We start from the raw sequence: 27,799 nt of genomic DNA on the forward strand, positions 1-27,799 counted from the left end.
GAGTTTACAGAGCCTGATAGCTATGACCACGTGTGAAAGGAGCACAGGCAAACGGGGCATTACTGTTGTAACTGATGCTGGACACTCGAGTAGCGATGCCTCCCTTAACGCTGCTTGTGTTACTTTCACACAAATTAGCGTTAACTGGGGGCTCACAGCACACAAACGCGGCAATCAGGGGAATTACATCTTTAAGTTGACACTCATGCAGGGGCTTTTCAGGGAAGGAGTACTCAGCACGCCACAGGAGAATCAATGTAAGGCCTGTGGTACTGAAACGACCTGAGGGCAGGAGGCCCTGTCCTCTGGGTGCCTGTGGGTCTTCCCCAGCACAGCAGGCCGTGAGCCCTGACTGCTGCAGCGGACATCAGCCTGCTCACGCCTTGCGTCCCCCAAGACTGGCCTCGGCACCCCAGGAAGGCAAGATTTCTCAACTCTTTTATTAAGTTAGAAATGGGTAAAAACAACACAACTTGTGGAGAAAGCACCACTGTGAGGTCCTTTGTGCTGTCAGACCTGTGCTTAGCGCAGCAATCCAACAGGCCGGGGCTGCCACCTCCCGGGTGTCTCAGGCTGAGGCATCTCCTGGGACCAGGGCCCCGGCTTCTGGGTGGCTGAGAGGAAGCACTGAGAGCAGGGGGTGGCCTCTGACAAAGACGGGGGCCGTGGGGTCCCAGGAACCTGGAGACGTGCCTTCTGCCTTTCCCCCAGGGGAAACTGATGGCCTATGGCTGGTGCACATATGTGGGCGAATTGTGCCCTAAAGATGCCCTTGGGGCCCCAGGAGACGCCCACAGGCCCTGTAAGGGGGCAGGGCCAACTGGAAAGCAACCGGCCCCACGAGTACTACAGCCTACTTGGGAGCGCCAAGCCACACGGTGCGCACGGCATGCGGCCTGGGAAACCACCTGTCTGGCCCCCACGGTGCCCCAGGGCAGCCAGGGAACAAGCCCACACCCTCTAACACTACGTGACGGGAGCCGCTGGTAGGAGCCGACCTTTCCAGAAACCCAAGGCTGCGGCTGGACCTGTGAGGAGCCCAATACTTGGGAGGTGGGAAAATGAACAAAGGCCTGGCAGTTCTCTCATGACCATGGTCACGTTCTGAGCTCAGGGGACACATGAGCCAGACCCCATCACCAGCTGGAAGGTTGAGAGGCCAGTGTCATGGGGCTGTGTCATCCTCCAAGCTGAGTCCAGCCCTTGGTGGGGTCTGTCGTGGGCACCCTGGAGTCCCCCAGTGGTCCCCAGCTCACATGTGCTCCTGGTCTGGGCAGGTATGGTCCCACTCTGGGGTCAGTGTGCTCCTGGCAGGAAATGGGGTCATCGCTGCCTCTTGGGCTGGGCTCTGAGGGGAGGTGATGGGAAGCCCCACAGGCACGTGCCACCCAGGGCCTCTGCACACCTGTGTCTGCACCCGGGGCATGGCTGGTCTGACGGGGAGATGGTGAGGTCGCTGGGGGTGAGGCCCGACTCTCAGGAGCCTATTTAACACTGGTGGCCTGGAGGTCATTTGCTGAGAAAGCCTAGTGGTTGTCACTGAACGGTTCTCTTCCTTAAGACTTTCTCCACAGCACAATCCAGTCTCAGCCCTGATGCACCCATTCCCAGGGGCGTCCTGTGTGGGGAGACTTTACAACACCGCCAGGGAAGCCTGGAGCCCAGGACTGTGCTGCCCGCCCTCCCCAGCCCACCCAGCCCCCTGCCCCAGTCCAGGATGCCCTCAAGGCTTGGCAGACGTGTCTTTCTCCTCCAGGCCGAGAGAGTCCTGGTATCCGTCCACGCCCCCTGGAAGGTCCTCTCCCCCCGCAAACCACTGCAAAGCAGGCAAGGCCTCAGCCAGACCCACAGGACACGGAGACGGCTCTTCTTCCCTGAAGCTCAGAGCAGCCCCCGAGGCCGCCACTCCCAGGGCTGGTGGGCCGGCTTCTGGCGGCTCAGAGCGCTGGGCCGGGCGGAGCATCCCCTGGACAAGATCAGGGCCACGTGCAAGAGCGAGGGCCGTGGCCGTGGGGCGGGGAGAAACGCGCAGCGTCTGCAGAGGAACGAGAGAGAGAAAAGGTGAATCCCCACTGCCCCCCGTCCTCACCTGGGGCTGGACGTGATCGCAAGGCCACATGGAGGGGCTGGGGCTCAGGCCCCGGCCAGAAGGCCTGGATGAGAATGGAGCTCGCCCGTCTACAGCAGTGTGGCCCGGAACAGGCCCATCACCTCCCTGAGCTGTGCTTTGCTCACCTCCATTCAGCTTCTCCAGACACACACTCTGCACACCGTCAACCCAGCAGGCAACGTGCCAGGCCCAGAGAAAGGGGACGGCAGACACAGCTACCGTCTCCGTGGATCGTGCTCCAGCGGGAGAAACTGCAGGCTTGTACGAACAAATGTATACAGCCAACACACACAGAAATGCTATATGTGGGGAAAAAAACAAAACTTAAAAAAGAGATGAGAGCCATTCTGCACCAGGAACGGCAGTCTAAAGTCCTGGGTGAGAGCCTTCTGCATCTGCAGCCTATGAGCAAGTGAAACTGAGCTCCACTCAAAGGAAGAAAAAGCCAACAAAACACGGAAGAAAGCAAGTGCATAAAACAGCAGCGGAGACAAACGGCAGAGCAGAAAGATGTGCGCTCACCCCTGCTTACGAAAAAACCAAAATTACAATTAACTGCTGAGCAGGCATCAACAACAAAAGGCTGGAGCCTACCGAAGAAGATACGTTGCGTCCAAAGACAAAGCAGCCAGGATATGACAGCAGGAGGGGTGCAATCTTGATACAATCAAATCCCAGACCCGCGAGGAGGGCAGCTCACAAACTGGAAATTATTACAGAAGTTGTCCCGCGGGAATGAAAGTTCTGAGCCCCCTGTCAGGCTCCCCGGTCTGGAATGGGAGGGGGCGCCTCAAGAGAACCTGGCTTGGAAGGCCAGCAGGGTTGGACTGCAGGAATTCCACAGGACTGGGAGAAACAGAAACTCCACTCTGGGAGGCTGCACGGAAGGTCTTATGCACACGAGGGCCCAGTTAAAAAAACAAACCAGTGACCTCATAAGAGCCTAGGCCAGACCTACCTACCTGCTGGTACTGGAGGGTCTCCTGTGGAGGTGGGGGGGCAGCTGTGGCAGACGGCGGGGACACAGACACTGAAGGCGGTCGTTCTGGGGAGTACTCACTGACGTGAGCCCTCCTGGAGGGCATCATTTCCTCACCAGGACCTGACCCCACCCAGCCCCGCCCAGCAGCAGGCGGGTTGCTTAGACACATCCTGAGAATGCAGCCTTCTCTTCGTGACCCTGTGGACTGTAGCCCAGCAGGCTCCTCTGTCCACGGGAGAATACTGGAGTGGGTTGCCATTTCCCTCTCCAGGGGATCTTCCTGCCAGGGGTTCAGGGATTGAACCCACACCACCTGAACTGACAGGACTCTTTACCACTGAGCCACCTGGGAAGCGTCACACTACATTTAAACTGATGAAAAAATCGACAACGAAGAATACTCTACCCAGCAAGGTTCTCATTCAGATTTGATGGAAAAATCAACAGGTTCACTGACGGACAAAAGCTGAGAGAATTCAGCACCACCAGACCAGCTATGCAGCTCATGATAAAGGAACTTCTCAAGGTGGAAAAGAAAAAGCTACAACTAGAAACAAAGTACACATGGGAAGACTCCCTGATAAAGGTAAACTACAGTGAAGGTAGGAAATGAGGAAGTGACCTACATACAAATATGACATCAGCGTGAGAAGAGAACACAAATGCAGGATGCTGGAAATGCATTCGAGATGAAAAAACCAGCAACTTACAACAACCTTGTTTATATATAGGCCGCTATATCAAAACTTGAAGGTAACTGCAAACCAAAAGTTGACAATAGATAAACACAAAAAAGAAAAAGGAATCTAAACACAACACTATAGTCATCAAGTCACGAGAGAACAAAATGGGATGAAAAAAGATCTACAAAAACAAATCCAAAACAATTAACAAAATGGCAAAAGGAGAGTATACATGCTGTCCACAGAGGCCCACTTCAGACCTAGGGCGCCTCAGACCAGAAGTGAGGGATGAAGAAAGGTACCCCATGCAAATGGAAACCAGAAGCAAGCTGTGGTAGCAATCATCATATCGGACAAAACAGACTTTATTAAGTCTGTTACAAGAGACGATTTTTCCTTATTGCAAAATTCGGACTTAAATTGAAAAAAGTAGGGAAAACCAATAGGCCATTCAGATATGACTTATCCCTTATGATTATACAGTGGAAAAGACAAATGGATTCAAGGGATTTGATATGACAGAGTACCTGAAGAACTATGGACAGAGGTTCATAACACTGTATAGGAAATGGTGACCAAAGCCATCCCCAAGAAAAAAAACAAAAAGGCAAAATGGTTGTCTGAGGAGGCCTTAAAAATAGCTGTGAAAAGGAGAGAAGCAGAAGGCAAAGGAGAAAAGGAAAGATATACCCATTTGAATGCAGAGTTCCAAAGAATAGCAAGGAGAGAGAAAGCCCTCCTCAGTGATCAGTGCAAAGAAATACAGGAAAACAACAGAATGGGGAAGACTAGAGATCTCTTCAAGAAAATATGAGATACCAAGGGAACATTTCATGCAAAGATAGTCACAATAAAGGACAGAAACAATATGGACCTAACAGAAGTAGAAGATATTAAGAGGTGGCAAGAATACACAGAAAAAAACTATACAAAAAAGATCTTCATGATCCAGATAACCATGACGGTGTGATCACTCACCTAGAGCCAGACATCCTGGAGTGTGAAGTCAAGTGGGCCTTAGGAAGCATCACTATGAACAAAGCTAGTAGAGGTGATGGAATTCCAGCTGAGCTATTTCAAATCCTAAAAGATGATGCTGTGAAAGTGCTGCACTCAATATGCCAGCAAATGTGGAAAACTCAGCAGTGGCCACAGGACTGGAAAAAGTCAGTTTTCATTCCAATCCCAAAGAAAGGCGATGCCTAAGAATGTTCAAACTACTACACAATTGCACTCATCTCACATGCTAGCAAAGTAATGCTCCCAATTCTCCAAGCCCGGCTTCAATAGTACATGAACTAAGAAATTCCAGGTGTTCAAACTGGAGTTAGAAAAGGTGGAGGAACCAGAGATCAAATTGGCAACATGTGTTGGATCATAGAAAAAGCAAGAGTTCCAAAAAAACATCTACTTCTGCTTCATTGACTATGCTAAAGCCTTTGACTGTGTGGATCACAACGAACTCTGGAAAATTCTTAAAGAGATGGGAATACCAAACCACCTTACCTGCCTCCTGAGAAATCTGTATGCAGGTCAAGAAGCGACAGTTAGAACTGGACATGGAACAATGGACCGGCTCCAAATCGGGAAAGGAGTACGTCAAGGCTGTATACAGTCACCCTGCTTATTTAACTTGTACATCATGCGAAATGCCAGGTTGGGTGAGCACAAGCCGGAATCAAGACTGCTGGGAGAAATATCAATAACCTCAGATATGCAGATGACACCAACCTTATGGCAGAAAGCGAAGAGGAACTGAGAGCCTCTTGATGAAAGTGAAAGAGGAGAGTGAAAAAGTTGTCTTAAAACTCAACATTCAAAAGACAAAGATCATGACATCCGGTCCCATCAGTTCATGGCAAATAGATGCGGAAACAATTGGAAACAGTGAGAGACTTTATTTTTGGGGGGCTCCAAAATCACTGCAGCCATGAAATTAAAAGACACTTGCTCCTTAGAAGAAAAGCTATGACAAACCTAGACAGCATATTAAAAAAGCAGAGACATTACTTTGCCAACAAAGGTCTGTGTAGTCAAAGCTATGGTTTTTCCAATAGTCATGTATAGATGTGAGAGTTGGACCATAAGGAAAGCTGAGCACCGAAGAACTGAGGCTTTTGAACTGTGATGTTGGAGAAGATTCTTGAGAGTCCCTTGGACTGCAAAGAGATCAAACCAGTCAATCCTAAAGCAAAGTAGTCCTGAATATCTTTGGAAGGACTGATGCTGAAGCTCCAATACTTTGGCCACCTGATGCCAAGGGCCAACTCATTGGAAAAGACCCTGATGCTGGGAAAGATTGAAGGCAGGAGAAGGGGACAACAGAGGATGAGATGGTTGGAAGGCATCACCAACTCAGTGGACGTGAGTTTGAGCCAGGCCCCAGGAGTTGATGATGGACAGGGAAGCCTGGTGTGCTGCAGTCCATGGGGTCACAAAGAGTCAGACACGACTGAGCAACTGAACTAAAAAAAAAAGAATTAATGCCACCTGCAGCATCATGAATGCCCCTAGAGATTCATGCTAAGTGAAGTCAGAGAAAGAGAAATATCACAGGATATCACTTACAGATGTGAAGAAGTGATACAAATGAGCTTATTTACGGAACAGAAACAGACTCGCAGACTTGAGAGAATGAATCCGTGGTTACCAGAGGGGAGGAGCTGGGGGTGGGCAGAGGTTGGGAATTTGAGACTAACGTTACACACTGCTATATTTTAAAATGATAACGAGGGGCTCCCTGGGGGCTCAGTGGTAAAGAATCTGCCTGCCAATACAGGAGACTCGGGTTCGATCCCTGGTCTGGGAAAACCCCACATGCCACAGAGCAACTGAGCCTGTGCCGCAGAGCCCGGGAGCCACAGCTACCGAGCCTGCACGCCCTGGAGCCTGTGCACCAGGAGAGAAGACACTGCAGTGAGCAGCCCGGACCGTAACAGAGAACAGCCCCGACTCCCCAGGACTACAGAAAAGCCCACGCAGCAACAAAGACCCACACAGAACGTGTGGCAGAAACCAGCGCAATGCTGTAAAGCAATTCTCCTCTGAGAAAGAGATTTCTTTTTAAGTAATAAAGTTAAAAGATAACCAACAAGGATCCACTGTATAGCCAGCACAGGGAACTCTGCTCAGTATTCTAGAATAACCTAAACAGGAAAAGAATTTGAAAAAGAATACATATAAGTATACAGATAACGGAATCACTGTGGCACACCTGAAACTAACACAACACTTAATCAGCTGCACTCCAATGCAAAATAAAAGCTTTAAAAATAATGGTAAAAAAAAATAGAGATTAAAACAAGAACTTGTACTGTGGCAGAGGGTGTGGGAAGGACACCCCTAGACCTGCAGGACAGAGAGGAGTTTGCTCGAGAGGCAAAGAGCAGTCCAGGCAGGAGTAGCATGTGCAGAAACCCTGGGGTGGGAGTCCTGCACTTCTGAGGCAGAACGCAGGCCAGTGAGGTGGAAATGCTAAGGTGGGGAGGGTGGACATGGTCAGAGGATGGGGGCGGGCGGTGTGCAGACGTGGCCACGGCTACAGCACAGCTGCGGGCAGCAGGCAACACACTCGTTCCTGCACTCGACAAATGTTCGCTGCACAGCCTATCAACCCGGACCCCACAGGACAGACGCAGTGGTGAACGAGTTCAGACGGTCGCAGAGCTCACGCTCCAGCGCTGGCCGCTCCAGTGCGGGGTGCTCTGCTCTGAGGTTCACGTTTCCCTGCAGAAAATGAGGCGAGATACCTGCCTCCCAGAGAAGGATGGAGCCATGTAACGCATGTGAAAGGTTTAGTGTAAAACGTCCCGGGAGCAGCAAAGAAAGCCCAGCTGGCCAGTACAGTCAGTTTCTATAGGCCAACCCGCAGCGACAGCTCGGCGTTATCTGGCCCGGCTCCCAGCAGGGATGTGGCCGTGTGTCCGTCCAGGAGGTGGGGTCCCTGGCCGGAGCTCAGCTCCTGGGCTGCTCACCTCGTGGAGAAAGGACACAGCAGGCCCAGAAAGGAGCTGGAGGGGGTACGGAGCGGGGAACACTCGGGACAGCGACGCAGGGCTGTCCACCTCTGCGCGGTTCTAACAACAGGTTCTCTGAGGACTTCCCCGGTGGTCCAGTTGCTGGACTCTATGCTTCCAAAGCAGGGGGCCCGGGTTCAACCCCTGGTCAGGGAACTCGATCCTGCATGCCACAACTAAGAGTTGGCATGCTGCAACGAAGATCAAATGTCCCACGTGCCGAACCTGAGGGCTGCCCTGATGGCTAAAGATGAAACTGAGACCCGCGCAGCCAAATACATAAATAGATATTAAAAAACAAAAACAGGCTCGCTGGGGTACTGGGAACAGGGCTGGGGCGCCGCCAAGGGTCTTCCCCACCCCGACGGTCCACACCCATCCACGCGCCAATTCCACGCCAGATGCCACTCTTACTCTGGCCAACTGAGTGCCACGGGCTCAGAGGTGGCCCCAAACCAAGGAGGCAGCCTTGTGCCAGGAGACATAGATGACGCCCCCTCCGTGACACCCAACTGCCGGAGAGGGCCTCATGGGGAGGCCCCCCCCTCCCCGTCAACGCACACACTCAGCCACCCGAGAGGCAGAGACGACACAACCGCAGGCAGAGCCTCGGTCCCAGCGACGGCATCCCTGGCCTTGCAGCTCTGGGTGTTTCACCTGCGCATCTGTCAGCCTGACAGCTGAGAGAGAGCTGCGAGGGCAGGGAGCTTACGTCTAGTCCTGAGTCTGGACTTGCTTAAGTAACAGGATCACGAACACAGTTCCAGCCGGCGCAGGGACCTGTGGACCTTTCTCCTTCAGTGGGATGCCGCCCTTGCCCCCATGGCTCTGGAAGGCGGACTCCGGCTCTGCCGAAGCTGCTGGAGCCCAGGAGTCAGCAAGCTCCCAGACGGGTGTGTGCTGGGCAGGGCGACTGCTGTTTTCTCGGTGGGGCTGGTGAAGGCCCCCTAGTCCCTCCAAGCGCCTCACTAGCCAGAGCTCCTCACGGGCCCCGAACACCTGGAGATGCTCTAAGGTGGTGAACCCAAAACTCGGGGGCCTGGGCCCCCCATCCCCGGCCAGCACACAAGGTGGACATGGACTTCCCCTCAGGGCAGGGCGCCACTGCTGCCCCAGACCAGGCTCTGACCCGGGGGGAGCCCCTCTAGGCTGTCCTGAGTTGCTGAGGAGGCGGCAGAGGAGCTGGGGGGCGGCACTGCCCAGGCCTGCACCCACTCCGAGGTCACTCGGGCCGCCCTGAGTTTTGGCAGCTGCCTCTCTGGGACCTAGTTTCCTTATCTGTGAAATGGACTACATTAAAAAAAAACCGTTGCCTGCCACATCAGTAAACAAAAAATGCTGCAGCCCTCAGCCATCACAGCCTCCCCGGACTGGGCACCCGGGAGACTAGGAAGGGAAGGCAAGGGCGCTGGCCCCAGGAGCTGAGGTGCGCATCAAAGGGATGACCTCAGATAGCCCGGACTCCTACATCTTCCCATACATAGGAAAGAATTTTGTGATGTCTGTGCTGTGCTTCATCACGTCTGACTCTTTGCGACCCTATGGGCTGTAGCCCGCCAGACTCCTCTGTCCATAGGATTCTTGGGGCAAGAATACTGGAGTGTGTTCCTAGTTCCTCCTTCAGGGGATTTTCCCAACCCAGGGACCAAACCCAGGTTTCCCGAAGTGCAGGCGGATTCTTCACCGTCTGAGCCAGCAGGGAAGCCCAAGACTACTGGAGTGGGTACCCTGTCCCTTCTTCAGGGGATCTTCGTGACCCCAGGAATCAATCCAGGGTCTCCTGCATTGCAGATGGATTCTTCACCAGCTGAGCTACTGGTTGTCTTAATTAACAGTTATCTTTTCATGTTCGGACTCCCTGGTCTTTGTTGCACAATCTCCTATATACTCTGGCTTCCCCTCCGACCTCTTCAGAGTGGTCCCTCAGAGCTGAGATGCTGTGGTCTGGGCTTAAGTCCCAAGTTTTGTCTGCTGAACAAAACATAATTCTCAACCCTTAGGTTATGCACTGTTTTTCCAGTCAACAGGACCCGTGTCCACCTCGCAGAGCAGACGTGGGGTCAGCAGTCACCCCACCACCATGCACAGCCGCCCCGCCAGCCCCATGACCACCCTTCGCAGTCCTGAGGATCACCCAACGGGGGGCCTGGCAGGCGGCCCGCAGCCACCAAGGCCATCCCGGCTGGCATGGGGCCACACCATGCAGACGGACGGACGGACGCGGGGTGCTTCATCCCCCTTCAGCACAGCCCCGAACCCGAGCTCTGGGGTTTCCTCCTGGCCACCACCTCTTTAAGGCCAGACAGGATGTGCTGAATCTGCCCTCCTGTGGTGGCGGGGTGTGCCCCGGAATTCGGGCAGGGGGATCACAGGCTCGGCCTCTCCCAGAGCGGGACTGGAGGGCGTGCCTGCCCACACCCACCCCTGGCGCTGGTCCCCCACAGTGCCCAGGAGGAGAAGACAGATCCTGGCAGCCTGCATCTCCGCCCTGATTCTTTAAAGACAGGCCAGAGGCAGGCAGGGTCAGGGCAGGAGAGAGAACAAGAGAAAAGAAGGACCATGTATGGTCCACACTTGGCGGGCAGCCCAGAGAGATGGGTGCCTACCCTAGCTCCAGGAGCCTCCTGGCCACTGTCACCTAGAGACAAGGATCAGACTGCGACCCGGGAGCCAAGGGCTGGCCCTGGAGATCTTGCCGGCAGTCAGCTTTGAAGAGCGCCCCACCCCCACTGCCAGGCAGCACTCAGGTGGACTGCAGCGGGCAGCGACTGGTGCCAGGGCGCAGACACAGGGATGCTCGGGGCCTGGGCCTCCAGAGCCACCTGCAGGCCTGGGGCCCAGCCAGGGTTCAGATCCCGCTCCGGCCCTCACCAGCTGTGGCCTGACATGCCCACCCCAGGTCTCGGTACCAGCAGCACCTCCGACACTTACGAGAGGACGGAACGAGCTCACGGCTGAGAAACAGAGCCCTTGGAGATGACTGGGGGAGTCACCCGGCATGGTGACGGGGGGCTGCAGAGCAGGGGCTCTCCAGCTGGTGGTCCCTGGAATCTCTGGTTCAGGGACCAGAGAGGCACTGCAGGCTGGACCCCAGGCTGGTCCGATGCCTGCAGGAGGGGCTGGAACAGCAGCACAGGGAGGCGGGCACTCGGGACACACTGGTACAGACCCCCTTCTCTGGCCCCGGCACTGGGGGTTCCTGGCTGGCAGCCAGGCTTTGGGAGGGGTGGTCCACGCTGGAGGGGGCAGGGGCAGCAGGGGCAGTAGTCTCTGCTCATCCCGGCCTCCGTGAGCCTTGCCGAGGGTGCTCGAGCCCAGCCTCTCACCCACCACTGCTGTCGGGCCCCTCCCACTCCCACCCCCGCCCCCGGCCAAGGCCCTCAGGACCTGAGCCAGGGCCTTCTGCGTGCCTGGCAGCAGCAGACGCGGGTGGCCATCCTGCTACAACTGCGCCATCCACCTGGAGCCAAGGGTGGGCCGGGCACACCCAGGCATCACCCTCCGCCCCAGCGCCCCTGCTGGGTCCTCGTCCACAGAACCTGCCGCAGGTTGAGGAGCGCCTAAGAGACAAGACCTGTGCGTCTCTCGGCCAAGGGCGCAGAAAGGGCAATCCCGACCGTGCGGGAAGGACCCTTCCAGAAGGAGGGGCTGGCCCACGGACATCCCAATCCAGAGGCCGTAGCCACCCAAAGCATTCTGAAACCATCACCACCATCCCAGCCTCATCACAACCTCAAAGGAAAGCTGACTCTGAACCCGGCCCCTCACTTGATCTCTTCTACTCAACCAGTGTGAGGAATACAATTTTTATCCCCATTTCCCAGATGGCAAAGCTGAGGCTAGGGAAGTTGAGCAACTGGGGTCAAGCAGCCAGGAAATCAGAGCTGAGGATCCACTCCTGCTTCCCTTCCCCAGTCCCTGAAACAGGGGGAAGTCCTGGTAAAGTAGCAGGCTCATGCGGTCCTGCTGATCTCCCCGCCCACCCTCTCCTATTTGGGAGGAACTGCCCTCCAGGGCCCCAAGGACAGGCCAACACCAGACAAGGTCACAGCCCCTGGCCCTGGGCGGCCTGAGATGGGACGAGGCGTCAGGGCCCACAGACCACAGGTTTCCAACAAGGAGACGCCAACGTTCTCTTTGAAGCCTGCTCCCCAGGGGACCAAGGTCTGTGGCCGGTCAGTTTTCTCCCAGAGAGGAAGAGAGCAGATTCAACAAACAAAGCAGAGAGACCTTAAAGGAGAACAAAGCCTGTTCCCACACAGGCCACTCTTTTACAAGGCCTCACACCCTGTGTGGATCTGACCTCTTTGAGGGGGCCAGCCTCACCTGCCTGCTGGGGATGGAGCCCTTTAAGGGCCTCGAAGGCCTGGCTGGATCTGACTTAGCAGCTGAAACATCAGATTCCATTCAGAAGCCACCCGGCCAAGTACGACTGCCTCTGCCTCCCTCCGTCGCGTGGTTTTCAGTATTCTTGTCAGCAGCCGCCAGACCATTGAGGAAATGAATTTTCAGCTCAGGCTGGCCCCTCACACTGTTCCTGTGACCTGAACAGCGTGGGGCCAAGGGCTGGCTCCTCCGATCTGCAGGAGCATGGCGCAGCAGCTGTGGGCAGGGAGAGGCTGGAACCCAGGACAGCCTGGGGTGGGCATCAAGGCACCCTGGCATGACCTGGCATCTGATCCCACCCTCCCCTGAGCTTCTTGGAGCCCCCAGGACCAATGCCTTCTGCCTTCCACCCACCAGGGGTCCCGGGACCTCACCGCCCCAAGGGACGAAGACCCGGGGCGAGCTAAGAGCTGGGACGTGACCATGGACGACCTTCTCCAATGCCCACCAGTCTATACCCCGTCCCAGCCCCTGTGCCCCTGCCAGGCTGGCTCAGGACACCTGAATCCAACCTCAGCGCCAGTTGGATCACCCCAGAAGGGCTGCAGGAAAGCACCCCCCACCCCAGAAAGGGCCCCGCCAGGACAGGCTGGCCTCCTTCCCCTGACTCCATCCGTCCTGCACCCTGGACAAGCCCCTCCTGCCAGCCCCCTGCCCCTCCAATGCCCACAAGGAGCGCTTGACCGTGTCACCTCGCCCCTGGCCTCCACGATGTCCTTCCTGTTTCACACGGTGACTTCATGGAATGATGTCACTGAAATCAGAGAGTGTGGTAACCCGGGGTAACTGAGGCAGCCCTGCTGGGGGCTGTTCCCATGCTCGGAGGAAGGCCTCCTCTCCATCTCGTGGAGGGATGGGAGGAGAAGAGAGGCTCCCCCACGCACGGGGGAGCACACGGCTGCCCCCAGGAGAGGCTGGGCCCAGGGCCCTGGCCCCACCAGATGCCACAGCGGCGTCCGGCCCCGCGGTGCCCGCGCCCACCCCCGAGTGCCCCGTCCACTCCCCTCCCGCTGCTCCTCATGCGCCCGCCCAGTGGGGCGCTCGCCCTGACTGCACTCTGGACTCGCCTAGGGCTACTCCAGCTCTGAGCCCTGGGCCCCAGACGCCCCAACTGCAGTGGTCTGGGCTGAGGCCTGGGCTCAGCATTTGCGGAGGACAGAATTGGTGGCCTTGCCCAAACAGAGGGGCTTCCCTGGTGGCTTAGACGGTCAAGAATCTGCCTGTAATTGACCCAAGTTCAGTCCCCAGAGGTCCACTCTTAGCTTCCGGGAGGTGATCTGTGTCATACCCGATAGGAGGGTCTTTGTTTAGAGTGACGTCCGTGTGACCTAGGGGGGCTTTGGGTCATGCTGGACCAGCTGACTTGAGAGTAACCGTGTGGCCAAGCAGTCATGCCCACACGATGGGGCCTTGATAAAAACTCTGGACACCAACGCTGTGTGAGCTTCCCTGGTGGGCAGTACCGTGCATGTGCCATCACTCACGGATGCTGTTAACACACGGGGAGTGGATGGGGTGCTCCGGGTCTGGACCCCCGTCCAGGGCTCTGCCCCAGGCATCTCCACCCTCTCCTCTTAATCCGCATCTTTTCCCCGTAATTAAACCATAACTGGGAATATATACCTTCAGCACATTCATGAGCGCTTCCAGTGCTGGATCTAAGATGGCTCTGGGGAACCCTCACCTCACAGCTGGTGGCTGTACACCCACAGGTCCTTGGAAGCCCCGTTCTCTGAGGGTGCCCTTGCATGGAGACTGTGCCCCCAGACTTCAAAAGTTAGCCTAGACGCCACATATTATGTGTCCACAGACCCCTGATGACTGATCTACAGCCAGACCCCAGGAACCAGTCTAAGACGGTTGCCCCCATCTGGCAAAAGGGTTACACGCTTTGCTCAAGATTAACTGTCAGTAAGGGGCAGGGGGGTGGGGGGGGCGGGCTAGGTTCTGGCTCCAGAGTAGAAAAAAGGGGTCCCAGAGGCCCCCCAGTCACCTGCTTCCTGACTGACCCAGCCTCCCCGGAAGATGCAGCCTTTGCCCCGAGTGGGTTCGGGCGGGGAGTGGGGCTCACCTGGCTGGCTCTGCACCTCAGGCGGGCAGGTGCTTCCAGGTGCTGACGAAGGCCGTGGGGATGAGCGAGTAGGGCACGGTGGTGACGCAATTCCACGTGTCCGAGGTGGGGTCGTAGCAGTCCAGGGTCTTACACCGCTGGGTGCCGAAGTAGCCCCCCACCACGTAGAGCTTGTTGCCCGATGCCAGCGCGTGGCAGGACATGCGCTTGGCGGTCATGTCCCCAATCCGCGTCCACTGGTTGCTCTCGCAGTCGAAGCGGTAGGCCGAGGCCGCCGTGAATTCTGTGTCGCCGCCCATGATGAAGATCTGGCTGCCCAGCACGGCGGCCGCGGTGTACCGCCAGGGCTGCGGACACTCGGCCTTGATGCTCCACCGGTTTTCCGACGGGTCATAGCACTGGACCTTGGACACCATGTCCCGGTGGATGCTGGTGCCCCCGAACACGAAGAGCTTCAGCTTGGCGCTCACCACCGCAGCGTTGCTGACGCCATCCCTCAGCGGGGCCACCATGGTCCACTTGTTCGCCCCGGGGTCATACTTCTCCACCTGCTTCAGCGAGACCGACGGCGAGGCCGGGAAAACGCCGGCCAGCGACGTGTGGCCCCCGACCACGTAGAGGCAGTTCTCCAGCTCGGCGGAGCCGTGGCCGAAGCGGGCGATCAGCATGGGCGCCGCCTTGGACCACTCCTCGTGGACGGTGTTGTACACCCACACGTCCTTGGAGACCCCGTTCTCAGAGCCCCGGCCCCCCGTGACGTAGACCTTGCAGCCGATGGCCGAGGCGCTGAACTCCTTGCGGGGGCTGGGCAGGTCCGCCTTCGGGATGATCTCCTTGGCCTTGTGGTCCACCTGGTAGATCTTGTCGCACATGAAGGTCTGGCCCCCGAGGATGAGCAGCGTGTGGCCGGCCCGGCGCGGCCGGGCGCAGGGGCTGGTGACCACGCCGTCGTTCTGCAGGATCCGGGTCTTGCAGCGCAGCGCCTCGTCCACCAGCAGCCGTGTGCGTTCATCCGCCATGAGCAGGGCGTCGCCGGACGCGGCCTCCTTCAGACAGTCGGAGGGCAGCAGGGCCAGCCGCACGCCGCGGAGGAGCTCCGGCAGGTGGGCCTTGCGCTGCTCCAGGTCGTGCCGGACCCACTGCAGCACGGCCTCGAAGACCACGCGCTCGTCCTCCGCCTCCAGCTCGTCGCTGGAGACGAGGTCCAGCAGGGTGTCCTTGGAGAGGCTGTTGAAGTCGTCGCTCTGGCGCACGGCCTCGAAGTGCACCAGGCACATGCGCCAGGAGAACTCGTAGAGCCGGCGGCACTGGTGGGCGTCCGAGAGCAGCATCATGCCCAGGCAGTTGGACGGGAACAGGTTCTTCTCCAGGAACTCGGCGGCCGCGTCCCGCACGTCGTGGAACTGCAGCATGTCACCCGCCTCCAGCAGCGACTCGGCGTTCTCCTCATTGATGACGATGCGCGACGAGTAGGCGAAGTCCAGCAGCAGCTCCAGCACCTCAGGGTGCAGGTTGTCTTGGAAGTTGACCGTGTCATCGTGGCTCTCCCGCAGGCCATGGCTGAACATGGCCTCGAAGTAGCGGCTGGAGGCGGCCAGCACGGCGCGGTGGCAGGGGAAGGCGCGGTCGCCGGCCCAGAGCGTCACGTCGGTGAACATACGGTGCTTGCGCAGCGTGTTGAGGTGCGCCAGCACGCAATCGGGGTGCGAGGCCTTGTGGAACAGCGTGATGTTCATGGAGCCCGTGCTGCTCCGCGACTTGCGGGTCTCGTGGACGCTGACCGACATGCTGAGCCGACCTGCTGGGCGGTGGGGAGGGGGAGGGATGAGGCCACAGGTGAGAGGGGCCAGGCCTGGGGCCCCCCGCAGCATCCCCCAAACCCAGCCGGCCGGCCCCCTCCACCCCTGCTCAGCTCTGCCACACCCAGACCAAGCCCCGCCCCTCAATCTGACGGCCAAAGGATAACTCCGGTGGTAAAACCTGAGGTTCATCTCTGAATAGGAGCCTGCCCAGGTGACTTTGACCTACAGTCATCTCCCATGGTTGCAAGAACATGCCACGGTGTCCCCGGCCCGGTTAAGAAGACAGCAGGTGGGCTCGCGTCCCTGGTGGCTCAGTGGTAAAGAATCCCCCTGCCAATGCAGGAGACATGGGTTGGATCCCTGAACCCGGAAGACCTCACATGCTGGGGAGCAACTAAGCCCGTGCACCACAACTACTGAGCCTGCGCTCCAGGGCCTGGGAGCCTCAACTACTGAGCCCACGTGCCGCCACTACTGGTGATGGGCCCCAGAGCCTGTGCTCTGCACCAAGAGAAGCCCCCGCAATGAGAAGCCCGTACACTACAACTGGAGAGGAGCTCCTGCTTGCTGCAACCAGAGAAAAGCCTGTGCAGCAACGAAGACCCAGCACAGCCCAAAATAAATAAATTTGAATAAAAAAGAGGACAGCAGGGCAGTGCTAAGCAGCATGTGCTCTGGATACATTCCTTGGCTCAGAGATGCTGCTGCATGGCCCCATTCTGCAGCCAGGGAAGCCAAGGCTCAGAGAGGCACCCTGGCTGCCTGACTCCCACAGCCAGGATTCCCATGTGGGTTGTCCAGTTCCAGCCCAGCAGCCACCCCGTTGGCCAAGGAGACTCAGATTCGGAGGGGGGGCTTTTGCAAAACATCCCCGAGGAGCCACAGAGCCCAGGCAGAGCCTCATGCCCCGCTCTGCTCCCCGCGGGGCCCTGTCCTGAGCCGGGCTGCACGCAGCCACGGCCACACTCACCACCCCTTGCCCTTGGAAAGCACGCCATGAACCACTGTCAGCCCAAGTGCTCGGTGTAGACATGCTCTGCAAATCCAGGGCTCTCTAGAGGCCTCTGGACCCAGCTGCGATGAGGCCAGCTGGCCTGTGGCTCACTGCCTGGACACCTGCTCCATTCTGAATCCCAGCGGGAAGTCGAGACAAAGCCCTGGGTGACAGCAGGACACTGAAGCAACCCGGGTCTGCCTCAACCACCACAGCCAGAACACCTGCAGCCGGTGGAGTCCCCCTGGTCCCGACAGGCAACTCTGGGCTCCTGGGCCGCAGCGAGCACCCCACACGCCCCAGTCTGCCCATCTCTGCTGGGCCAGGAACATGGGGCTCAGGGCACTGGTCCCCGGAGCAGACATGGGCTCGAATGCAGGGATTCCAAAGCACTTTAATTAATAGTCTGGTCAATGACACGACCCCAGACCCCACTATGGTGCTGTGGAAACGAGGCTCAGCCAACAAGCAGGCAAAACCCTAGGCCTTGAAGTGGCCAAAAGCAAACTGCATTCAGCATCCTGACCCCAGAAGTCTGTGCTTCCAGCTGGTAACAAGGCCAGAAAAACGTGTAACAACCCCCGACCCCTCCTCACTCCAGGTCACTCTTGTACTGAAGCAATGACCTGTGACTTTATTTTTTTGGGCTCCAAAATCACTGCAGATGGTGACTGCAGCCATGAGATTAAAAGACGCTGCTCCTTGGAAGAAAAGCAGTGACAAACCTACAGCGTATCAAAAAGCAGAGACATCACTTTGCCAACAAAGGTCCATATAGTCAAAGCTATGGTTTTTCTAGTAGTCATGTACGCATGTGAAAGTTGGACCATAAGGAAGTCTGAGCATCGAAGAACTGATGCTTTCGAACTGGTGTGGTGTTGGCGAAGACTCTTGAGAGTCCCTTGGACAGCAAGGAGATCAATCAAGTCAATCCTAAAGGAAATCAACCCTGAATATTCATTGGAAGGACCGATGCTGAAGCTCCAATACTTTGGCCACTTGAATTGTAAAGCTGACTCACTGGAAAAGACCCTGATGCTAGGAAAGATTGAGGGCAGGAGGACAAGGGGGCGACAGAAGATGAGATGGCTGGATGGCATCACAGACCTGATGGACGTGAGTCTGAGCAAACTCCAAGAGCTGGTGAAGCACAGGGAAGCCTGGCGTGTAGTTCATGGGGCTGCAAAGAGTCGAACACGACTGAGCAACTGAACGACGACGACCTGATGAAGGAAGGCGGTGCTCCAGCTTCGGTGGACTGCCAGTTAGAGTCCAAGTGCACGCCTGTCTCCCTTGCTCCCTCCTCTCCTGGCAAAGAACCAGGGAAGCCACAGGGACGTGATGAGAGCTGCCCGGGCAAGGCCCCAGCTCCCTGGCTGGGCAGGGAAGACACCGGGGCTGGGCCTGGCCTCGCTGCTCTGGCCCCCGAGCTCCAGGCAGACCATGGGCCAGTGGCCCGCCAGGAACACGGCTGCGCAAACCAGCCACTGTGGCCCACAGGGCTCAGGTGAAGAGCTCAGGCTCAGGGGTGTACTTGTCCGTGTGCAGTCTGCAGGAGTGGGAAAATGCAGGACCCCACGCCCAGACTATACACAGTGGTCCCCAAGCTACCACCCACCCAGGGCACCACTCTCTCTGCAACTCAGTCTCCTCTTTTGTAAGACAAAGCCCCTGCCCTGTTCAGGCCTCCTGAGAGCCCCTCACTTGTTGGCAATTATTTACAGAGCTTGACCTCTGAGCCTGGCCCTGGGACCGGGCGTCAGAGACGACAGGCTGTGCTGACCTGGCCTCACAAGCTCAGCAGCAGCAACCCCCAACCAGGTCTGAACTGCCCACCCTTGATTCCAGACCGCACAGCACGGTCCCCGCACCTTGTGTGACTGCTTAATCCTCATTCCTGCTACTGCCCCTCAATCATCGGACACTTTCCCAAATGTGGCCGTCCACTGGGGCTTCCCAGGTGGCTCAGTGGTCAAGAATCCGCCTGGCAATGCAGGAGATGCAGAAGACCTGAGTTCAATCCCTGGCTCAGGAAGATCCCCTGGAGGAGGAAATGGCAACCCACTCCAGTACTCTTGTCTGGAGAATCCCATGGTCAGAGGAGCCTGGAGAGCTACAGTCTGCAGGGTTGCACAGCATTGGACACGACTGAGCACACACACGTGTGCAACTGGGTGATGCCATCCACCATGCCCCTGCGTGCCGGGGCCTTTAGAGGGACGTGGCCTCTGATCTGGGGGCGCCTGGGGGACTGGCTCCAAGGCCTCTGATTCAGGGCCCTGATGGCGAGGCTTGACCTCAGTTCCTGCTGTCCCACAGCCCCACCTGCTCCGGGTCCCTGAACACCTCTGCCCGGCGCCCCACCCAGCCAGGAAGCCAGGCTGCTTCTGAGCCCCACTGGAGTGTGGTCTGGAATGCTGTGGGTGCGCAGCTCCTCCTGGACTCACTTTACAGACAGCGCCGGGGTGGAATGCCAGCCGTGTGACCAGGATGTCACCAGTACCTGCTCCTGCGGGGAGTGGGGGCGGGGGGCTTGGAGGCTGCTGCGCACAGGGCCCAGCCCCAGGGCCAGCCAGAGAGTGGACAGCCCTGCTCTCCCCACGTGGTGACACATGGACACACACACACTCTAAGCTGCTGGGCGAAGGCCCTCTCAGGCTTTCTGGCCCCGTGCGGCCCGCCTCCCTCTGTCCCAGACCCTGGTCCACGCTGGGGCGGCCGGGCAGGGGACTGTGGGGTTGGGCTAGGCCCACCTCCATCCTGGGGTGCTGTGCACAGGACCGTCCTGGACGGATCCAGGTGGAGACACCCTGGTGGGGGGGCGGGGCTTTAGGGGCAGGACAGAGCAGGACTCCAAGATGAGAAAGTGCCCCAAAGCACGGCAAACCCCGACAGAGTAGCCACGTGTGCCCGGAGAATGAGGTCAGGTGACCTCTCCGAGGGCAGTGCTGAGTGGGTGGCCAGGGCCCAGAGTTGACTTCTGTCCCACTCAGCTGAGGATGCCTGCCCGCTGATGCCAACCCCCTCCCAGGCCAAGATCCTGAGATGCACAGATACACCCAGTGGGCTCCAGCCCCCAGACGGCGGCCGGCCTGGCTCTGCGGAGCAGAGCCGGGAGCAGGCTGCCTACCAGGCCAGCCGCCTCCCTGTCTGCCCCACGTCCTCTCAGGAGATGCCGGGATCTGAGCCAGCCTTTTAGCAACAGCCCCGAAGCCCCAGGATTCCAGGGAGTGAGAGGCCCACTGGCCCCAATTTACAGACAGGAATACTGAGGCTCAGACACATGGAGGGGACCACAGTGTTCACCCAGGCCCACAGGTACCCAGGGCTGCCCTTCAGCTCTGGCCAGCAGTGTGGGAGGTCAGGCTTGGGAGCCAGGGGTCCCCCAGGGCTGCGTACCCGACCCTGGGCTCCCTGCCTCACAGCTACAAGATCCCCAGAAGCCGAATTGTTCCCTCCACTGTGACATGTCTGGGGAAGTTCTCAGTGTTCCCCCAAACCTGCGAAACAGCACCAACACGCTCCCTCGTGCTCAAATCCCACCCCCGCCCCCCACACCAGTTCATACAAGCCCTGTGGCCTTACCTCCTACACGAATCCCTGTCTGACCCTCCCCACCACCCCCGACTCACAGAACCCCCACCCCAGCCTCTGCTTTTGCTCGGGTCTGAATCTACCCAGAGACCACAGTTATCCTTTAAAAAGCACCACCTGGATCACACCACACCCAGCTCTAGGACATCTCAGCAGTCTCAGTAAAATCCCAGGTCCCCACCGTGGCCTCTGGGTCCTCACATCCTGCTATTTCCCAAAGAGCTGCCCCTCCAGCTGTGCTGGATGTGTCCCTGGCCTCAGGACCTTTGCATGAGCTGCTCTTCTGCCTGGAATGCTCTGCCGTCCACCTCGCTGTCCCTGAAAGGCTTGCTCTCTCTCCTCCCCACACCTCCCCCACTTACAGCACTTGTCACAACTTACAATCACAGGCTTATCTGCCTTCTGTATCTCCAGCCCCTGAGGCAAGGACTGTGTGTGGTGCTAACCGATGGGACCTGGCACAGAGTGGAGGCTCAGCCGGACTGGATGACCAAGACGAGCTGCACACGGAGCACGAGGCTCTCCCTGCTAGCATCCGCTGCAGTGCTCGCACGGCCATGCTCCGGAGAAGATGCAGGCTGAGGCAGCTGTGGATGCTGCCAGGCCGACTGTGACAATGGATCCGAGTGGGAGACCCTTGAGCCAGCAAGGCACCCCCTCCTGCTTACCCTGACACCCGCCTGTTCTCAGGAACCACTCTCTTCCCGCTCCAGGCTGTTTAGACATGGGATCCATGGGATCTAGGGCTGGCCAAAGCCGCACATCCCTGGGGTCCCAGCACCTGCCCAGCCATGGTGACAGGTCCCAAAACCAGGAGGGGCCTGGAGACGCTATTCTGCGGTGCTGACTCAGCCGTGGGGTGACATGGCATCCACCCCCGGGGCCGCCAAGAGGCTGAACACAGGCCGGGAGTGCAGTGCCGCCCCAGATGGGAGCTGTGCACAGGAGGAGCGCGGGGGCTTGGTGACCACCGACCTGAGGCCCTCTGCCCCTTCCTTCCCGTCCCGGGCCGCCAGGAGTCCCAGTGAGTGCAGGACTCACTGGGACTGGGGGACAGGATGCTGGCCTTGCCAGGGGGTCTCAGCGGGGGAAGTCCTGCCACCCCTCCCACCACCAGGGGAGGCCACCCCATTCACCAAGAATGGGTTTCACGAGATGATTACCAGTGACTGGTACCAGTGACACACACAGCCCTGTGCTGGGGCTGGAGGAGCCAGAGCCGGTGTGAGACAGGAGGTTCCCAGTGGCGGGAGGGGTGAGCGCCGAAAGTGTGGGCCAAGTCCAGCGAGCTGGGTGCCTGCCGAGCAACACCATGGCCATCGCTGCGGCCTGGACCACACATTTGACCTGAGGGATGCCCAGCGTGCCTCTGGTCACTGCCACGTGGGTGAAGGCACAGAGGAAGGAGTGTTTTCTGGGGCCCATGAGGACATGGCTGCCCTTGAGGAGGACTATGAGGAGGCTGGTGTGGATTCTGTTGGGAGAGGGAGAGGAAAAAGGGGAAGAATATTAAGCACCATTCCTCTGAGCCCTGCAGCGTGCCATGCTCAGAGCTTCAGCTTCAGCATTAGCTGACAGGTATAAAAACTTTCCAACTGGACTGTCTTTGCTTTCAACTGTGATCATGTGTTGCTTCTCCATGAGTACCTGTAAGACTTCTGTCCTGTCTCAAAACTAAAGATTTTAAGAAGGGGTGGGGCGGGGGGGAACAACAGTATGTTTGCCAAGTCAGGTCTGTCCTGGCTCTTGGAAGCCTGTCTCCGTGGCCCCCTGCCTTCGGAGGCCCCAGTAAGTCAGACCCTCTCGAGCTGTAGGCATCTCAGGATTATTCTGATGACCTAAGCATCACCCTGGGCTTTGATGGATACAAGGCACATCAATTACCTGCACAACACTGCCAGGCTCCTGACGAGCAATATATCATCCCACTAAGAGGTATCGATCCAGCTCCTACAACAGCTCCGCTCCTGTGACCACAGGCTTTCCCTGCAGGGAAGCGGTTAAAATGCACCACACAGAAGGCACGGGACCGACGGCAGGGGACCAGGACGGGGCGCTCACCTCCTCCCGCCAAACACTAATAATACATCTGCAAGCAGAGTGACTCATGCAGAACACCTACCGAATGCCGCCATAAGGCCACAGACTCCTCAATGGGAAAGAAAACCTCCGTGTAACCACACAGGACCCAGGGACAAAGAAAGGAACTGGAACAGGGCCTGTGCCCCAGGGTCGGAGCTGTGGAGGAGGAAAAGTCCCTGCAAGCTGGGGAGTCCTCTCACTGGCGGGGAGACCAGACTAGTTGGAGGGGGAGCTTCAGTGCCGAGGAGGAGGAGAGCGTGGCACCTGGCTTGCAGAAGGCACTGCAGACAGTAACCTGCATGGGAGGTGGGCACCACTGCCCAGAGCTCCCCCGCCTGAGGCACTCATCTGCTGGTGCGGGGGGTGGCTGGGTGCTGGCTCAGGTTTCAGTCAGAAGAGGACAGGGGCTGGCTGCGTGGAGAGGCTGGAGTGTGGCAACTGAGGGTATGCTCGGGAGCAGCGAGGGCCCGCCAGAGAGGTAAGGCACCATTTCTAGGGGGTACCCCAGGAGAGGGCCAGACCATCATAAGGGCATCCCTCCCTATGACTGCTCCTAGGCAACAGGACGCCGCCTGCAGGAGCTCTGGGGGTGGGAGCGAGTTGCTGCTCTAAGACCCGCAAGCAGGCGCCAAGCGCTGTGCCCGCTGTCCTAGGAGTACACAGACGGCAGCTGCCCCAGGAGACCCATGTGGTGGTGGTGGTTTAGTTGCTAAGTCTTGTCCGACTCTTGTGACCCCACGGACTATAGCCCACCAGGCTCCTCCGCCCATGGGATTCTCTAGGCAAGGATACTGGAGTGGGGTGCCACTGCCTTCTCCAGGGGATCTTCCACACCCGGGTGTCCTGCACTGCAAGCAGATTCTTTACCAACTGAGCTACCAGGGAATTCCCAAGGAGACCCATGAGCAGGCTCCAAACCCTGCTCCCGCTGTCCCAGGAGTGGCATGGACACAAGCTGCCACTACGAGACCTGCAAACAGACGCCAAGCAGTGCCCACGCCATCCCAACAGTGTACAGGGGCCTCTGCAGCTGCACACCCACGTCAAGGGGGGAACGGCCAGCACGGGCAGGAGAGACAGCAAGCATTCAGTGAAGGAAGGCTCTCGACTGGAAAAGATGGCAGAGCAGAAGGACTCAAGCTCACCTCCTCTCACAAAAACCTCAAAATCACAATGAACTGCTGAACGACCATCAGCAGAAAAAGACAGGAACCTACCAAAAAAAAAAAGACATTTTACATTCAAAGACAAAGAAATCGCCACGAGATGGCAGGAGGGGTGCTTTCATGACACCATCAGATCCTGCAGCCTCCAGGTGAGCGACCCACAGGTTGGGAAGTAATTACATCACAGAGGTTCTCCTACCAGAGGGTCCTGAGCACCTGGTCGACTCCCCAGCCTGAGGGTCTGGCATCGGGATGAAGAGCCCTCAGAGCACTTGGCTTTGAAGGCCGGTGGGGCTGCAGTGCAGGAGAACCACAGGACGGGAGAAACAGAGACTCCACTCTGGGGGGGCATACAGGGTACACTGAGACCCGGCCCAAAGCTCCAGAGGAGCCGGGGCTGGGCCGACCTGAGTCCTGGAGGGCCTCCTGGGAAGGCAAGGGTCGGCTGTGGCTGACTGCCTGACAGGACACTGTGGCAGAGGCCCGGGAGAATACTGATCCGCGTTAGCTCTCCCAGAGGTTGCCGTTTAGGCATCAAGACCCGACCTTACCCAGTAACCTGCAGGCACCAGCGCTGGATCACCACAGGCCAAACAAATAGCAGCACGTGAACAGAGCCCCACACATGGACAGACAGGCCGCCTAAAGTGGTGCTGAGCTCACATCACCTCTAAACACACCACTGGACACAGCCCTGCCCACCACAGGGACAAGACCCAGCTCCACGTACAGTGGACAGACACCAGGCCTTCCCACCAGGAAGCCTGAACAAGCCCCAGGACCAGCTGTAAATGGAAAGTAACCTTTAAAAATTGTATAAAAATAACAATAAACAAAAAATCTTTAAAGATTAAAAGCAGAAAGGACCACAAAATGTACCTCTGTAATAGAATGCTGTACCTAAAATTAAAAAAAATTTTTAACTAAAAAAAAAAAAAATACACTAGAAAGAATTAATAGCAGAATAACTGAGGCAGAAGAACAAATGATTGAGCTGAAAGACAGTGTTGGAAATCACTGAAGTGTAACAGAATAAAGAAAAAAGAATGAAAAGAAATGAGGAGAGTCTCAGAGACCTCTGGGACAACATTAAACACACCAGCAATGGCACTGCAGGGGTCCCAAAAGGAAACGAACAGACCTGAGAAAATATCTGAAGACATAAGAGCTGAAAACTTCCCCAACACAAGAAAGGAAACGCTCAAGTCCAAGCACAGAGTCTCACACAAAATAAACCCCAAGAAGAAAAGAATGAGACATATATTAATCAAACTGAAAAAAATTAAAGACAAGGAAAAATTACCAAAAGCCCAAGAGAAAAGCAACAAATAACGTATAAGGGAATCCCCATAAGGTAACAGTTGGTTTTTCAGAAGAAACTCTGCAAGCCAGAAGGGAGTAGCACAATATATTTAAAGTGATGAAAGGAAAAAAAATACTACAACCTACAACCAAAAATACTCTATCCAGCAAGGTTCATCATTCAGATTTGATGGAGAAATCAAAAGCTTTACAGACAAGCAAAAGCTAAGAGAATTCAGCACCGCCAAACCAGCCTTAAATCCTAAAGGAACCTCTCTACGTCGAAAAGAAGAGACCCAAGTACAATGGAGTCAAGACGATTACAAATGGGAAAACCCATCAGTAAAGGCAAACACGAAGGCAAACGAAGTACATTAAACATCTACACATTAAACATAGTATCAAAGCCAGCAATTGTGAGCAGATGAGAATACAAATGCAGGATACTGGAAATGCTCTGGAAAAAAAGAGGCCAGCAACCTAAAACAGACTGGCACATAAATACCAAACCTGCAAAAGCAAAACCCCCCAGGAGCCACAAACCAAAAATCTGCAGTAAATACACACGCAATGAAGAAAAAGCAATCCAAATACAACACTAAAGACAGACATCAAATCAAAAGACTACAAAAGAAGAGAAGAAATAAGACCTACAAAAACAAAACAATCAAAATGGCAAGAAGAACATGGATATCAATAATTAGCTTAGATGTAAACAGATTAAATGCTCCAACCGAAAGACATCGGCTGGCTGAATGGATACAAAAACAAGACCTGCCTGTGTGCTGTCTACAAGGGACACACTTCAGATCTAGGGACAAATACAAAGTGAGGGGACGGGAAAAGGGACTCCACGCAAACGGAAATCGAAAGAAAGCTGGGGCAGCGATACTCGTATCAGACAAAACAGACTACAAGAGACAAGGAAGGTCACTACACAATGATGGAGGGATCAATTCAAGAAGACGTAACAGCTGTAACAGCACCCAACATAGGAGCTCCTCAATACACAAGGCAAACACGAACAGCCATAAAAGAAGAACTTGACAGTGACACAGTAAGAGTGAGGGGCTTCTCTGGACAGACACCTAGACAGAAAATCAACAGGGAAACACAGGCCTTAAATGACACATTAGACCAGATGGACCGAACTGGTGTTTATAGAACACTGCATCCAGAAAGCAGAACACCCTCTCTTCTCAACTGCACATCATACATTCTCCAACACAGAGTCACATCTTAGGTCACAAGTCAAGCCTCGGTAAACTGGAAGAAAACCGAAATCATATCATCGTGCATCTTGTCCAGCCACAATGCTGTGAGATTAGAATTCAATTACAGAGGCAAAAAACTATAAAAAACACAAAACCTGGAGGCTTAACGATATGTTACTAAACCATCAGTGGATCACAGAAGTCAAAGAGGAAATCAAAAGATACCTTGAGATTAGTATATCACAAATATGATAATCCAAAACCTATGGGATGCAGCAAAAGCAGTTCTATGAGGGAAGTTTACAGTAGTACAGTCTTACCTGAGGAAACAAGAAAAATCTCAAATAACCTACCCTTATACGCAAAGCAACTAGAGAAAGAACAAAAAAATCCAAATACCCAAGGTGACCAGAAAAGAACAAAAAGACCCAAAGTTAGAAAAAAAGAAATCATAAAGATCAGAGCAGAAATACATTTGATCGTAGCTCAAAGGCCCAGAAATGATAAAGAACAGAAATAAAAGAAATAGATAAGAAAATAGAAAACAAATCAATTAAAGTAAAACCTGGTTCTTTGAAAATATAAACAATTGATAAATAAATTGATAAATTTTAGTCAAACTCATCAAGAAAACAAGGGAGAGGGCTCAAATCAATGAAAACAGAAATGAAAAAGGAGAACTTAAAATGAACATCACAGAAATACAAAAGATCATGAGAGACTACTACATTTATATGCCAGTAAAATGGACAACCTAGAAGAAATGGAAAAATTCTTAGAAAGATACACACTTCCAAGACTGAACCAGGAAGAAATTGAAAATATGAATAGGCCATTACAAGTACTAATATTGAAACCATGATTTAAAAACTTCCAACAAAGAAAAGTCCAGGACCAGGTGGTTTCACAGGTGATTCTATCAAGTATTTAGAGAAAAGTTAATACCTACCCTTTTGAAACTTGTTCAAAACACTGCAGAGGAAGGACCAGATCCCAAGCTCACTTTACAAAGCCACCATCACCCTGATACCAATGCAGACAAAGACATCACCCCCCACCCCACCGCCAAAAGAAAATTGCAGGCCAGTATCACTGATGAGGGGCTTCCCTGGTGACTCAGATGGTAATGCATAGCCTGCAACGCAGGAGACCCAGGTTCAATCCTTGGGTTGGGAAGATCCCCTGGAGAAGGGAATGGCTACCCACTCCAGTATTCGTGCCTGGAGAATTCCATGGACAATGAACACAGACACAAAAATACTCAACAAAATACTAGCAAACTGAATCCAACAATACATTAAAAGGATCATACACCACCATCAAACGGGATTTATCCCAGGGATACAAGGATTCTTCAATATTATACGCCACATTAACAAATGCCATCACACTTGAGT

The 27,799-nt window shown here is 55.7% G+C and overlaps 1 protein-coding gene across 7 annotated transcripts in view; it reads right to left on the reverse strand.

Moving 5' to 3' along the window:
- Nucleotides 1–420: 420 nt before the first annotated feature.
- Nucleotides 421–27,799, reverse strand: part of KLHL25 (kelch like family member 25) — a 51,425-nt gene continuing 24,046 nt past the window's right edge. For 3 of the 7 annotated variants that reach the window (XM_005221754.5, XM_005221749.5, XM_005221750.5), the window contains 2 exons: nucleotides 14,249–16,046; nucleotides 421–2,035 (listed from right to left, as the gene is read on the reverse strand). In XM_005221754.5, coding sequence (XP_005221811.1) covers nucleotides 14,266–16,035 — 1,770 coding nt within the window. In that variant the 5' untranslated portion in view covers nucleotides 16,036–16,046 and the 3' untranslated portion in view covers nucleotides 421–2,035; nucleotides 14,249–14,265. Of the gene's footprint in view, nucleotides 2,036–14,248; nucleotides 16,050–27,799 lie in introns of those variants that run through there. The other 4 variants (XM_024981836.2, XM_005221751.5, XM_010816894.4 and 1 more) reach the window with 2 other exon arrangements.

The sequence above is a fragment of the Bos taurus genome, chromosome 21, assembly GCF_002263795.3.
Source record: "Bos taurus isolate L1 Dominette 01449 registration number 42190680 breed Hereford chromosome 21, ARS-UCD2.0, whole genome shotgun sequence".
NCBI lineage: Eukaryota > Metazoa > Chordata > Mammalia > Artiodactyla > Bovidae > Bos > Bos taurus.